Source organism: Agelaius phoeniceus, chromosome 4 (genome assembly GCF_051311805.1).
Source record: "Agelaius phoeniceus isolate bAgePho1 chromosome 4, bAgePho1.hap1, whole genome shotgun sequence".
NCBI lineage: Eukaryota > Metazoa > Chordata > Aves > Passeriformes > Icteridae > Agelaius > Agelaius phoeniceus.
Genome location: NC_135268.1, coordinates 32,108,012 through 32,123,674, shown reverse-complemented (window position 1 = coordinate 32,123,674; position 15,663 = coordinate 32,108,012). Strand labels below are relative to the sequence as shown.

General features: G+C 40.5%; 1 protein-coding gene across 2 annotated transcripts in view; it reads right to left on the bottom strand.

Annotated features, from left to right (window-relative positions):
- The window catches only part of RBM46 (RNA binding motif protein 46), a 28,453-nt gene extending 12,826 nt beyond the window's left edge, over positions 1 to 15,627 (bottom strand). Inside the window, exon 1 of one of the 2 annotated variants that reach the window (XM_054633557.2) lies at positions 12,997 to 15,627. In XM_054633557.2, coding sequence (XP_054489532.2) covers positions 12,997 to 13,087 — 91 coding nt within the window. In that variant the 5' untranslated portion in view covers positions 13,088 to 15,627. Of the gene's footprint in view, positions 1 to 1,246; positions 1,951 to 12,996 lie in introns of those variants that run through there. The other variant, XM_077177232.1, reaches the window with a different exon arrangement.
- Between the last annotated feature and the right edge of the window lie 36 nt (positions 15,628 to 15,663).

Here is a 15,663-nt window from a genome sequence, read left to right as displayed (position 1 = left end):
AAAAATCACCACCAGAAAAATAAAGGTACCACTGTTTGTTCTTCAGTGCCCCTTACATTTTCAGCTTTCTTCATCTTCAGGCTCAGGCTCCAAAAGACAATATCCTGAGACATCAGCAGTTTAGTTTTTATAAGAAAAACATTTAAAAACAGCTTAAAGCTCACACAAACATTTCTTAACAACCCACTACTATTTGCTCAACAAAACTGAAGTTTTTAAATATACTGCAGACCAAATTTATGGAGTGATGAAGTGCCTGTTCCCCTACTACACTTATGGATATTATGCAATGATATTACTACTGAGAGGTGGAGCTGCAGCTTGTTCTCCCACTCATGCCCCAGCTTTATCATTTTGAATGTGCTTTAAATCAATGTCATTACTAATTCTAAGTGCATTTTTTTCACAACAGTCTTCACATGACAGACCCCATATATCCTTCAATTAGAACAGTGTTAACAGTTATTTTTCTCACCCTAGGAAAAAAAGACTTTTGGTGGGGATATATTTTTTGTCTTTTCACCAAGCCCATATTCACTTTGGGGCAGGAGTCCATGCAAGCAACCATCCTCAAGAAGTTTAAATTGTATCTATCACAGGGCACTAAAACCCCCAAATTTTAAACAAAACTCCTGGCTTCATCAAAAGGAGATTCCAAAAACCGGCAGAGCAGAAAAAAAAAAAAAAATCCCCCACAGGCACAAGCAAAACCAGGATGGCTCCCACCTGCTAGAAATGGTGTAATGGTGTCCCATCTCCTTTCAGCAAGTGAATTACACTTACTGTGTTTCACAGCCTACAAGCTACACAGTGATTCCGTAATTAGGAAACCTTTCGGCAGCTTCAGGCCTAACAAAGCATGGAGATGACAATGAAGCCGGAGCGAGGGGGAAGCAAACTGATTTACTGATTTTCCCTTTGTCGTCGTTATCTGCAAGGGCAGCACCGCGGGAGCTCAAAAGGGCCAAGCGGCCCTGAGGAGCAGCAAGAGGCCCATGCAGAAGCAAACCAACCTCGGACACGCCTGGGGCACAAACGCCACGGACGCGAGGAGGCACGGCTGCATGTGGGACAGTAAGGGAAGACAATAAACTCAACACACAAACACACCCCACACCACCCCCCCCCCCCCCCCCCCGGAATCTCTCTACGCTACTCCCGCCGACTCGCACTTTCTCTACACCGCTTCATCCCTCATCGCGCTACCTCTGCCTTTCCCTACGGCACGGCAAGGACCCGAACCCACCACTATCGCCAGACAGACGAGGCCAGGGCATGACTCCCCGCTGTCCCGTCGGGAGCCGAACGCCACAAAGCGCTGTCCGGCTGCCGGCGCTGTCAGCGCCTCATGCGCCCAGCCCCGCGGGCACGCATGGGGTTTCCCTCGCTCTCAACCCACCCGGCCAATCAGCGGGCGCGGAGGGCGGGCACGGACACAATTGACAGGCGGCGCCAGCCAATAGCAGCGGGGCAAACGTGCCCTGCACGCGAGAGCTCTTTAAAGCGGGCGACGGTTGGGCGAAGGGGGGACGTGTCCGGCGCGCGCGCGCCGCAGCCGCCGCTGGAGCCGTTGGGACGGCGCGCGCCGCTCCCGCCCTCAGGGCGGGCACGCGGCGCCGCCTCACGGCCCGGCGTTCCATTCCCGCTCCATGGCAAATGGGGGCCGGGTCGTGAGCGCGCCCTTAACGTTTTCAGAACCTGGCTGATACAGCTTTTCTTGCGTCCTGAGGCTTTTATCTGCTCCGAAGCGGCATATTTGGGCCTTAAGGATGTGATCTGGGATGCACTCGTTCTTTAGGGTGTGTTTAGTCTTGTTCAGGTCCGTGTTGACAAGTAATACCAAAGTGAAGTATCACTGAATCAAAAACGGAAAAGACCTCTGGAAAAGCCAAATCTAGCCTATGAACCAACACTATTCATGTCCACTTGACCGTGGCACTAAGTGCTGCATCCCGTCTTGCACAGGGATGGTGTTGATGACCTCCCTGGACATTCTATTCCATTCCAATATTTGATCACCCCTTCTGTGAAGAAATCCTTCCGAATGTCCAACCTAAACCTCCCCTGGGTGCAGCTCAAGGCTGCGTTCTCTCATCCTGTCTCTGGTTGCCTGGGAGAAGACAGGTCTGGTTTCAATCCCTGTTGGCTCGGTTAATGTTTCAGTGTCTTGGAAATGAGCCTCACAAAACCTGCAGCCACTCCAAGCCAGTTGGGTTGGAGGCCCTGCAGTTCTAGCCCTGCTCTTGAACTCCCATCACAACTCCTTAGGGCTCACGTAGCAAGGCACACACCAAATGTACCAGGGTTAATATGGTTTGTGGGATTAGCTTGCAAGTTCTTCAAGTTGTTATCATAATGTTGTGGCCTGTTTCCCCCATTTAGCAAATTAAAGTCTTTAAAAACCAATATGCTTTCACCAAAAACTTCTCCCCCTCCCTTTTCCTAAGGTTTACATGCTCAACTGCACTTAGTAATAAGGCAGAGAATCCCTGAAGTTTTACCTTCAGGACATGCAAATTCATCTTTATTATGAATATTTTCCAGCGCTTTTAGCAATCTCACTTTAAATCTGTACTTCCACAGAATTGTCACATTGTCATATTTGACATTTAGTCACTTGAGTTTGCTTATTTTTCAAAGAGAATGCATATTGTGCTTTTATTAATAATGGCATGTTACACTCATTGTGTAATTTACAGATGGTATGTCTCCATTTAAAAGATCTGAATGGCCAACATACCAAAGCTATTGCTTTCAAGATTAAATTTCACCACCTTTTCATTTGAGGTGCCTGTTTGGTTATTTTTTCCCCCTACATCTAAATCAGCCACAAAGCCTCTCTTAGGAATCAGTTTGGGGTATATTAAGTCAAATGTCAAATTTGTGACATTTTGACTGCAGCTCTGTGTCCCTGTTACCTTAGAGACTGCTCAATCCCTGGCTGAAAACTCCATGTGTCTCAGCTGTTATTGGTGGTGGGAAATACTGAAGGAATGCAGGCAATCTCTTTTAAATTAAAAAAAAAAAAACACCCAAACCCACAATTCCTGAGCATTTTCTTTGTATTTCATATAAGTGACACCTTACTGAGGCTGTACACCATGTACAGCCATTTCTGGAGTACAGCAGAAGGTCTCAAGGAAAACACAAATTTGCAATCAGGTTTTTCACTTTATGGCATGAATAAAAGAGAATGTAAAAATCACTGAAAAGTATTCCATGTTTATAATCTCTTATTAAACATCGAAGGTGAACATAGGAGCTAAAGACCCCTGCCTTTCTGAAAGAAATTTATGATACTTTTCTTCCTCTGTTCCCCATGTGCTAGTTGGGTATCAGAGTTCTCAGTGCACCCTTGCCCACAGGTGTGAGCTGCTTTTCTTTGATGATCTGACTGTTCACTATAATTAGGCTTTACTAAGAACAATTGTTTATAACCTGTACTTTTCTTGGATTTTGCTGTGACTCATAATAAAATCTGAGCTGAATATTCGAACTCTTTTTCCTAGTAAGACATAATTTACAGGGGATGTAATATTTTTTATTAAATTAAGAACCATATCGGATAACTTCAGGTCTTCAGAATTGATTTTTCACACCTGAAAGTTTTATTCACTTGTTTTTCCTGAACTTTTATGAAAGGATGGGAAAAAAGAACCAGGCCCAAAACATGTTTTGGTATTTATCACAGCATTTTTTTTATTGCTCTATTGAATCAGTACCTTAGGATATAGCTGTTTAACTTTCAAACCTGATAAACAGAAACTTATTGTGCGATTATTGTACAAGAATTACAGCATAATTTACCAAAAAGCATTTGGCACCAATTCTGGCTCGAAAATTACCTTAAATTGCAAATAATATACTGTTTGCCCCAAAGCTTTATACAGTTCCTTTTAACACTGAGTTCGTTTCCTCACTAATGTGTAGCTGAAACTCTCACGAATCTGATGGGTGAGGAATAAGGGCAGAGTCTTGCCAAGATTATGACATAGATTCCTTTGGCTAGATTTGAAAATGTAAAAGAGGTCTTTTTCTTACACATTTTATTTTATAGCACTGCACCAGACAGTGCTTTTCCTTCTAAGTTATTTTAGGTAGCTGTAATACAGAAGTCCTTGATATTTAACTTCTGTTTTATTGGAATGCTAGCAAGTCCCACTATATATATTCCTGGAGTGGGCTATTACTGCAGTTGTAATATACTTTAAGAGAAGCATTAGATTTTTTTTGTCAGAGTAAATTTTACTATGGCCTGGAGCAGAAAAAGAGGGTATGTAGTATTTCTCTGCACTCTGACAGGTTTGATATGTAGGTAGGAGAAATACTTTAAAAGGAACCAGACATCCTTTGAAGTTTAGACAAAGGTCTCTGTAGAAAACCTAGACATAATATGATTGTAAATCTAATTATAGTAAGCTGTCTGGAAAGACTTCATTTCAGTCAATCAGTCCTTTTTATTTTGGGTTTCACTTTATCAAGCACTGCAGTGCTTGTTTATTAGGATCCTCCTAACAAGGCATCCTAAAGGGTCTTTTTTTCTTGAAAAGCACGGTTTGTTCTCATTCAGCTTTCTGCCTTAAAAAGTTGGAATAATTTTTAATTAAATAATTTATAAAATTACAAGATCTAATATTGCTGAAATGAGCATTTGAGGGGGGAACAGAATATCAATTGTAGAAAAAAAGTAATACAGATTTCCTTTTTTGGTAAACCACTTCAAGACACATGCCACAAGATTTTAACATGCAATGTTAAAAGATATATAATGAAGATGAAAAAATGGATCCTGGAGCAAACTCTGTCTTCACTTTGATGAGTACAAATGTCAACAATTGCCTTGATATAAACTGAATTAAATGATCTTTAACCAATATTGCTGAGTGTGGAGTGATGTAAAATGCGCATTAACAAAGTGTATAAAATCTCTTGTCTTGTTTTTCCCCTCATTACATCCAGAACCATTGCCTTCTGTTTTCTCTAAAAACTTGGGCCCTTCACAACAAAAGCCATGCCTTTATCACAGAGCAAAATGGCAGTTTTCTGGCAATACAGCTAGGCCTGAGAGGGAAGGAGCAGAAGGGAACTGCTGAAAAAGTAACACCACAAAGGGTTGGTGGAAAAAGTGGTGAATGTCAGGAAAGTGAAGTGAGGAAAGGACAGGAAGCAGGGAAGGGCCAAGGGAGACACAGAAAATCCTGCCCTACAGCACTGTGGTCTTTTGATGTTCCACCATCATAGAATGCTTTCCAGTCTGCTTTTTAAGCAGATGTTTCAAAAGCATTCTGAAACAGGGATATATAGGCAGATGTTTCAAAAGCACTCTGAAACAAAGATATATCCTCTTCACCTCTGTGGAGGAGGAATTGAAGAGGATTGTCAAGGAAATGGCTACTGCCTCAACAAGCTTGAAACCAGAGTTTTCTTCAGAGAAAGATATGAAACACAAACTACAAAGCAGGCTTCCTTCCTCACACTACTGGTGTCTCAGTCCTCACTGAAGGGATTGGAAAGTTCAGACACAGTCCCTGCTCAGTGTTTTATTTCTCTGAAAATATTGCCAAAAAAATACTTGAATTCATGGCAGTTTCTGTGAAAATCTCAGAGCATATCTCAGCACTGAAATTAAATAGGTGTTAAACTGTCTTTGGTCATACTGGATCTAACCTAGACATTAGGTGGAAGTTTATCAGGGAGTCTGAAGACTTTTATATCACATTAGCTTTTGAATATTAAATAATTATGGAAATAAATTACATTGAGTACAACAGTGGACAACAAGATTTCATTGTACTTTTCCTAAATTTAAATATTTAAAATATCTCTTGAGTAATTTGAAAAGTGGATAGAGTTCAGTGTTTCTTTAGGTTGCTCATACTTGGCTTTGAATTCCTGCTTATACTGAGAATCCTAAAAGGCATTGATATATCCAGTTCACATGCTCTAAATTTGCAGTCCAGCTGCTGTGAGCTGCTAACTAGTTTTTAACTCAGGAAACTCTGGACTGTCAATACCAATTGTAGTTGAAAGACAGTGCTTCTGTGTAATTTTCTTTATTAGGGATATAGTGGTCTGCTTGGAGACACAATTAAGAAAGCCTGAAGCAATGTTACCTGTCATTTTGCGTTTCTTTCATTTATATATATACACATTTTTATATATTCATCTCTTACACACACACAAAATACCACAATTTCTCTTTAAGGTTTCTTATGGTATTGAGTACAGCTAACAGAATGATTTTTAAATGCTTTTCTGTATTTAGCTATTGCCTGTCCTACAAAACCTAATGACACAACCAAAACTGCAGTGAAAAACCCTAAGAATCACTAACTACATCGTGGGCTACTATATACTATAGTAATAACTATAGTACTAACTGTAAAATCAGTGTTATGCAGCTTAACTGTTCCTTCCTAATTTCTGGTTAGATGGTACAGCAGTGAAATAGGAATTCAAAACCAACTTTTCTAGACCTACTGCGAAGTTATATCGACTTAGTAAATATCTTGCTTACTCGTTCTTTAAATGCGGGTTCCACAGTTTAACGTCTCAATTTGCTGGAGACGATGCATTTTCCTGACCCTTAAGAGAGCCACTAGGTGGGAGTATGTTATCTTAAAAGGCGCTTGGTCAGCCACGGCAGTTGTCCTTTTGGAGGAGCTCCACTCCTCTTTTCCTGGCAGCCGGGAGATGCTGCAACTCTCTTCACACCTCTTCAAGTTGGTGGTGATCAATTTGTCATTTTTCAACGCTCGTCTCCACACTGGACGCTGGGGAGACGCTGCCTGCCTCACTGCACCTCTGGCCCGGCTAAGGCAGGCAAGGCAATGAGCTGGGGCAAGCAAAGGCAAAGACTTCATAGAATCACAGAGAATCCTGAGTTGGAAGGGACCCACAAGGATCATTGATTTCAACTCCTGGCTCTGCACAACACACCCCAAGAGTCACACCCTGTGCCTGAGAGCATTGTCCAAACGCTTCTTGAACTCTGCCAGGTTTGGTGCTGTGACGACTTCCCTGGGGAGCTGTTCCAGTGCCCAACCACCCTCTGGGTGAAGAGCCTTTTCCTAATACCTGACCCAAACCTCCCCTGACACAGCTTCAGGCCATTCCCTCAGAGGTCACCTCACTGGTCACCACAGATGAGAGATCAGTGTCTGCCCCACCTTGATCACTCACAATGAAGCTGTAGATCACAATGAGGTCTCCCCTCAGTCTTCTCTCTAGGCCAGCCTAAGTGACCTCAGCCACTCCTTATATGACTTCCCCTCCAGATCCTTCACCATCTTCCTGGCCCTTCTTTGGACACTCTCTAATAATACTACAAGTGCCACGCTTCAAAAAGTCTGTCTCATAGCCAGACAAAGAACACAAGCTAATTATGTAGAAAACCCCAAGGACACCGGTGAAAATAGATTCAGAGGATCACCTCGCTAACATAAAAGCTAATAATAACAATTTTTTTAAAAAACTTTTTTAAAATATATTAAAAGCTAGGCATTTGACAGAAATGGAACTGAAAGGTAAAGAAAAGGTCTCTTGAGGAACTAGGCTATAGGAAAAAAAAAGGTTGTAGCAATATTCAACACAAAAGTGATAGAGCAGTTTTCAAAGTAGGCTAGTTCTTTTTTTAAAAGAACAGAGCCTCCCATTAGTTCTAAACTGAGAATACAATAAAAGGTACTTTAGCACAGATGAGTAAATTCCAAGTAATGACTGAAGGATGTGTGTGTTCAACTCTAAAGATCCAGGATGATACTGTTGGACTAAGAAGTGTAATGGGTAGTAAATTTTGGAGGGCAGCCATGGTACTAGAAAGATGGTGCCAAAAGAGCTGTTTCCCGAAGTACAACTTTATGGAAACAGGAAAAACTCTGATTTTCACATCAGGAATATCTGAGCTGTAAGACTGTAAGTGGAAAAAAAGTACTGCAAATGATTATTTATTGTTCCCTGTAGTACAAGAAGAGGAGGGACAACAAATTTTTTTAAAAAGTGCTTTTTCATATATCATAATTTGTCATACCACAGAGCCTTTCAAAGGTCAGGCTGATAAACTAAAAATGAAGTAAGGTACATTCACACAGGGTAAGAGTATTAAACACGATGAAATGAATGCAAGCTCTAAAGCTGGAAGTTTGTGAATTGTAAACTTCTGAGAAAATATCAAGAATCCATCTGTACCTGTACCCTGTCCTCAAGTGTTCACTGTTACTCATCCATGGAGAATGATACTTTGCTGAACTGACTTCCACATGTTGCCAAGATCATTCCCAGTTTCCTCTGAGGGTAAAAATCTGGCCCTCATCTATAAACTCGAGGTGCTCAAAGGTAGTAAAGTTGTTAACAGTGTCTGCTTGTCTTGCTGCAGCTCTGGATTGAAAGTCCAGTTTTCCTAAATAATAATGGGAGTAGATTTGCTCACAGAAAAAAAAATCTCAGGAGCCACATGAAGGGTGCATTGCCTAGACCAACAGAAAATTTGGTTGAAACAATGGTGACAGTGCAAAACCATCTGTAGACAGCTGCCTGTAAAGATTTGAAAAACTACAAAGAAAAAAAACAAACCTGCAAAGTTTTGATGTGTAGGATGCTTCGAATCATAATTCTGTGTAAAGTTCATTATTACTAGGGGTTCATTTCTTACCATCAATATTAAATTTTCACAGATTTTGAAGAAGTCAGGGAATTGGTGGCAATATTTCATATTTAATTTTGCTCTCTATGAAGACAGTAACAAAGCTCCTATTGGTTTTAGCTGGAGGAAACATAACCCAGTGATGCTGTTGTAGTAAGCCTGTAGTACTACTTAATTATAAATGTAATGCTATAACTTTTAACTGTGCAGTCCTAATTATGCAACTTTTTTTAAAGAAATTTCTCTCATGATTTTTTTAATTAGGGTCAAATATTTTTTGTATAAATAGATATATTGCTCACAGCCCATGTTCCCTTCCTGCTCACTTATATACTGAGCTCACAATTAATGTCACAATCCACTGTCTTTCCCATAAGAACAGACTGTTGCAAGCACAGATTTGTATTTAATTGCAGCATTAAGTACTGTCTGTTAGAGAACTTTCAATGCAAACATTCCACAAAATGAAAAATGCAAACTAGAAAATTACTGAGGGAAAGTAACTTCTGTAACTGGTTTGGGTGGATATTTTCAGCTTGCTAGTAAAAATCTCTTTGCAAGTCATAAAAACCTCATTATAATTTTGAAACACATTTCATGACTATGCATCAGCTCTATTGCCTGTGCAGTTCTCAATGCTTTGACAGTATTAGTTACTGGAATTGCTCAAAGACATCAGAAATAGAAATGCTCTGTTCCTTGCTGGAATTTCAGTTTATCAACCAAGCAGAATTACTGCTTTCTCCAGGCAAATTTTTGAAAAGACATTATACCGTGTCTACACCCTGTCTGTCAATACCTGATGAAATTGTCATTCTAAAATAGTTACTTGTACACTGGAGCAGCTCTTTCTTGCATACAGTGCAACCAAACCTACTTGCTGCCAGAAACTGGGAGTAGTAACTAAAAGAACACAAACACCTGTCTTTACCATGCAGTCATCCCTGATAAATGACTGATGTACTGGATGAAGAAATGTTTTTACCTATTTGTCAAGGTCATGTCCTAGTTTATTACACATTTGGATTTCCAGAGGAGCTGAGGTTTGTCTGCTTCTCAAGGTTGATGAGAAGATGAGTAATGGGATGTAGTAACATGACTATGGGTATCATAGGCTACATCTTCATGTATACTTCAGGCCATTTCAACCTTACATACTTCATAGTCTGAGATGATCTGCAGCCCTAAGTGAGACCTTCAGGCTCCTCTTCCAAAATTTGAAATACTTTGAAAGGGACTCCTGAGATACTGTCAGAGCTGCAACCTGTTTTCACCCAGGAATAAAATGAGGCTTGGGATGGAATTGAAACAGTCTGAAGTGTATCTGCATGATTCAGATCTCTTGCTTCAGGTGAGCAGGTATGACTGCAATACAGGACAGGGTCATGAAATATTATCTGCTCAGGCTCCAAAAGAGACAGAGGAGGAATAGATGGTGCTGTACTGAACAGTTGCCTCCCCCTAGGGCTAAATGCACTGTTCCTTTTTTCACAGCCATGCTGTTTCTGGTTCTGGAAGCAACCAAGTCATCCTTGGCTCCAGGCTATGTACACAGTGCATTATCATTTAGACACTAAATGAAGCAGTTGAAACCAGGTGCCTCCCTTCTCCTTAATATTTACTTGGAGCTACCTACAATCCAGTCTGCAAATATAAATGGCAAGTTACTCTGTTTAATATCTAACCCTAATATTTTCAGCAGGAGTCTGGGAAACTCCTCATTATCTTCACATCCACATTTCTTCACTTTGGATTAGAACTAATTACTATTTTTTTCCTTCCATGTAGTAGTAGCAGACCCACCCCTCCCTCTGTTTATGTGCAGTACTAAATGGCATCGTGCAGGTACTTTTTGCAAAACTACAAGAAACATGGGTGCAAATCTCAGCCTATGCACAAGCAGAAGGTGGCTTGGCAAGTTAAGCAGAGCATTACCTTTCATTTGAACGTATTCTTAATTCCATACTATAGTATGCCTTCTTAGCCTCACAGAACTCTGGTTTCACAAGCAGAGAAAATGCCTTGTGGGGATGAACCATGTATTTTATTTATTAGGTATGTCCAATGCAAAAAAACCTACAACTTTATGAAAATATCAACCAGGTCCTGGAAGCAGCCAGAAATCAGAGAGATGATTATTTTCGTGGTTATAGAAATAGGAAAGGGTTAAAAAAGAGGCACTCTAGCCAATAGTTTGGGAGATACAGCAGGTTACCTGCTTTAATTAAGAGGATTTGTTACAATGAAAGTAAAGAAGCAGACCTCTGATCTAACATAATAGTCTCTCCCTTATTTTTACCTGAAAATTTTATGAATGACTTCCAGAAATGTCCCAGTCTTAGCAGTTTCTGACTGCATCTAGAGATCTGTTTCCCATTCTGAATGTCACAGGGGTCAATAGAGAAGTGACACCCTCCTTTGGAGATCCCAAAGGAGCCTGTTCCAACACAGAGTGGACAAAGAACCATTTTGCCCTTCTAACTCAAAGTCCCAGTGTTGCCTGAGTTGATTAAAAAAAGAAAAAAAATCAGTAATCACTGTTCTAACGATAAGACCAAAAATTTAAAAACGTGAAGGGTAGCCACTCCATAGCCTTATCCAAAGTCTTGTGAACTCCTGAAGGATGGACTGAGAAGGTCCTAGGAACAAGTCTCCCAAATCCCCAGAAAGACTGTAACCATCACATTTTTTTCCACTCTTTGTAAATTGGTATTGCTGTTTGCATTCAAAGTGCTGCTCAGTCAGGAAAGGGCTAAAGGTTTAGGGTAGCAAATGGGGATGCCCACCTTAAAATTCTGGCCAGGGTTATCAGCTAAACAAGGTTGTAAAATAGGTTTGCACATTTGTACGTGGTCATCCATGTTTGCATGATTCCAGTAGCAGCACTTGGCAGCTGGTGCTTTCCTGGGGCATGCCTTAGGTCAAGGCAGGCCAGGGAGGGCCACTCACAGCCAGTAGAGGTGAAACAGTGGAGTAGTTCAGCTACACACACGAGTCACAGTGCACCACCACATAGTCAGAAGACGGACTACCACCCATTTTATTTACTAGGTTAGATTACAGCCTGTGGCATTGATGGCATACTTCAATTTAAGGGAAGGTAAGTTAATCCTTTCAATCTCTGTTCTACCATGCAACCCCCGTGCAAACCTTCTAAACTCCAGCTGAGTACAGGAAGGCAGACACAACACTGTTTCCTGCATCTGAGTCTTCAGGCACACACTTCTGCATTCACCACACTTAATATGGCCTGCCCTTGTAAGTAAAATAAACGTGCATTATCTGCCTGTCACATTCCCACTGCTTTGATCAGACCAAGCACCAAGTTGTAGGTGTTGTGATATAGTTGTAGGGGACTGTGCAGCTGATTTGCTCCGAATCACACTAGCACAGAGCAGTCACCAACAGTTTTGCAGTTTACAGACATACAATACAGAAGAGGCAACTTCTGAAACAAAGCTACACAGCTAAACAAAGTTCTCTTATTTAAAGGGAAAACTTAAAAACACTACAGAAAGCCTAACAGAAAGTTTTCTACCCTGTGAGACACGGAAACAGTAACTCCAAATCCCCAGTTTTGTGATGGACAGAACTGTGGTACTGGAATCAATGTAATTCTGACTTAAGCCTCCTTAGGGTCTCCCAACTTGCCCCCCTTCTCCCACAGTCTCTGAGCTCAGGACCATATCCTAAATGTCTTCTTGGCTTCAGAACTGAAGCTAAATCACAGAACATACCAGAATAATTTTTTAAAAGAAATTATGCCTTTAAAAGCTTTCAAATACTTTTAGTGTTCCATTCCTGCAGGAGAGGAGATTGTTTATTCTACCAGCACAATGGTCTGAAAGATTTTTGTAAGGCTGACAAGAAACTGGAATGCACTACAGCAAAGAGCTTCAAAACTTCGAAGCGTTTCTATCTTCACTTCTCATTGGAAAGCTCATTCATGACAGTTAAGTACTCAGGTGAATCAAGTCCAAAGCTATTACAAAGCATAATGAGGAAATGCTCCCAGTAATACAGCACCATATAATTTCTAGATCACAGTTCTGATGTTTCTTGTTGCTGCATTTTGCATTCTAAAACCTGTCTGGATGATGTCAGGTCACACACAAGTTTAATTCCCTCTTCCCTACCCCCTCAGCCTTTAACAAGTATTACTATGATTTTGTTTTCATTAAAAGCCTCAACGGTATTTATATGTAGCATTCTCCTTCAGCACAGGAGAATGCAGAGTGAAATCAAGCAGCAGATGACTGTTCACCACAGAATGAGTAATCATTTATGTTCCAAACTAAAATAAATGAAACAGAAAACCAGAAAGCACAATGTTCTAATATAACTTAGTAACTTACCTTTTCGTTCATTTCTTTTAAACAAGGGTTTTCTAAAAACATTTTGAACCTTACTCATTTTGTTTTCCTTGAAAAGCCTGAAGTGAAACATCTATCCTTTAACCCTGATGTCTTCACTACTTGCCTTTTCCAGTGGCACAGAAATACTCCTTCACTCCTTACACTCCTTCATTACGTATTCTGGTTTAACCACACAGCTTTTCAAAACAGTCTCCACTATAATGAGCTGTGGCTCTGGATTTACACTCCCCATCACCATCACTTACAGTTACCAATGAACAATTTCACTTCTAAGCACACACATTTCCCCAGCAGCTGAACTGCTCCACAGTTTCCTGTGTTTTTCTTATTATAACTAGCTCCTTCATTTCAATGGCATCACAGTTGAGCTCAAGTCTGAAATGCAATGCTCCAGCTAGTGCTTATTTTTACTCAAGTAATTACAGAAAAAAAAGTTGACACTGACATTTACCAAAATATTTCAGAGCACAAACACCACCCGCTGAGCTGAACACGAAAATTCATGCCTGCTAGTCTTGTTTTTCTCCTCAGAGTATGACTGATTTGACTCGTGCCTGACTTTAACAAAATTTCCAGATCTTTGCTAGAACTACAGTTGGTAGGAAAGATGCCTAAACATGCAGCTGAATTTCTTTCTGCTCCTATGCCATTATTACTTGTCTTTGGTGAAAGGATGCAGCAAGTCATTCTAGACCATTTCATAAGTTTAAAACTTTATATGCTGAAGGAAAATTCTCTACTAATACACCTGAGAGCCTGCAAGGAACTGCTTTCATTTCTTTTGTAGACACCTATGAAAATCCCAATTTAGTCAATCTGGATGCTTTTTGCTCCACAGTGTTAGCAGTGCAGCTGCACAGGTCCTTTGATACCGAAGCTAGAGCAGGAACATTTCTCTGCCTTCCAAGAGTCCCATGGTGTGATTCGGTTACTGGTCATGACCCTGTTGTTTATTGTATATGTGGATCGTAAGAATTACTGGAATTCATATAAATCCCAATTAAATAAAAGGTAAAAGAAAAGCCCACCTGTAATCAGACACCATGTAACTGCATGTTAATGGCTTGTTCAGTGCCCTACTGGGACACCTTAGAGTAATGCTACAGCATTATACTCAATTTCAAGAGGTCAGTAGACATTTTTAAATTAATAAAATTTATATAATTACAGTTATGACTACAGCTCATGCCTTATTCACAGCAAGTAAAAAAAAACACATTGGAGTTTATGTAAATATTACTAATGCACGTGCTATGAAAAAGTAACTCATGTTAATTAAAAAACACCTTAATTTCAAAAGTTTACCAGAAACAGTTACACTGAGCATTGCAATCTTTCAAAGCAGAATAGAAGTTGTTTACAAGGATGCAGCAGTAATTGATATCCAGCTGCTTGGAGCTGGGCTGCTGACTGAACATGTGAAAGCTGGGCTGAAATCCCCTATTTGATGGCAGCAGGAGTCATGCTGCTCTTTCCTATGAGCTGGAATTTCACCCCTGTCTTTACATTCTTCGTGGGTTATGGTGGGGCAGCCAGAAGATGACAATTAGAGAGTAGCTAAGTAGACTCTCAGTTCTAAAAATCCAACCTTCAAGCTTCTGTAAGGTCTAGGGGAAGGAGGAGGGGGTTTGTAGGACAGTTAAAAAGAATTTCTCTAAAAATGGGCAAGTGGCCATTTCAGCAACAGAGCTGATGGCAGGACATTGCACACCATTAGTAGAAGTAAATCTGAGGTTGAGTCTTTAGTGAAGACACCATCATATTAGCCTTTAACTAGGAAGGAAGGCAATCACAGCATGTGAACAAGTAAACACACATATGCACACCAGGCATTCCAGGAACTGAACAATTTCTCTGCATACATAAAAGACCTTACTAAGAAAAAAATAGCAAAAGTTTTTGGCATTTAAATAATTGCCTACATGAACTTGATTTCAAATTAAACTTTACACATTCTTGACAAACTGAAAGGCCTCAGCATTGAAGATAAAATGTTTCTAGCACCAGCTACTGGCTTGAAAGTGAATACTTACAAGAGATGAGTATAGGAAGACATGTTGTCTTTCACTGAGAAAGTATTTTAAGGCAATATCCAAAATGACAATAGAGCCACCATAGAAACTGCTCCAAATGATCCCTGATACTTTACAGCACCTACATAGGTTCCACTGCTGAGGAATGGTAGGAACTAAATTGGTGCCTGTCCTCCTCCTCTCTGCCATGTGCTCGGGAATGCTGGAAATGTCCCAACATCTGTACATCACTAGTTGACATAAAGCAAGCAGATTTCTCCCTATAGCTCCTGTAGCCATTTATATTAGCCACAAGGAAACTGGTGAGGAATTGCAATCTTTCCTTATCACTAACCCAATTAAAGAGTTGCTCAATAAGGTAGCAAGTGTTTACACAATTAATGCAAATGACAGATTTCTGAACATTTCCCAAAAGGGAAACTGGTCTGGCCAAATGTGCTCCCGCAGCACCCAGCTCAGGGTTGGTTTTTCTTCTTTGCTCTCAGAAAAGAGTCAATTTACTTGCATTTCCACCAAGGAGTATTTTAGGAATGGAGAGAGTAATTTCTGTATATACACTATATCTATAAAAGGAAGAGGTAAGATTTCAAACTTAATTTGAAATCAAGTTCTC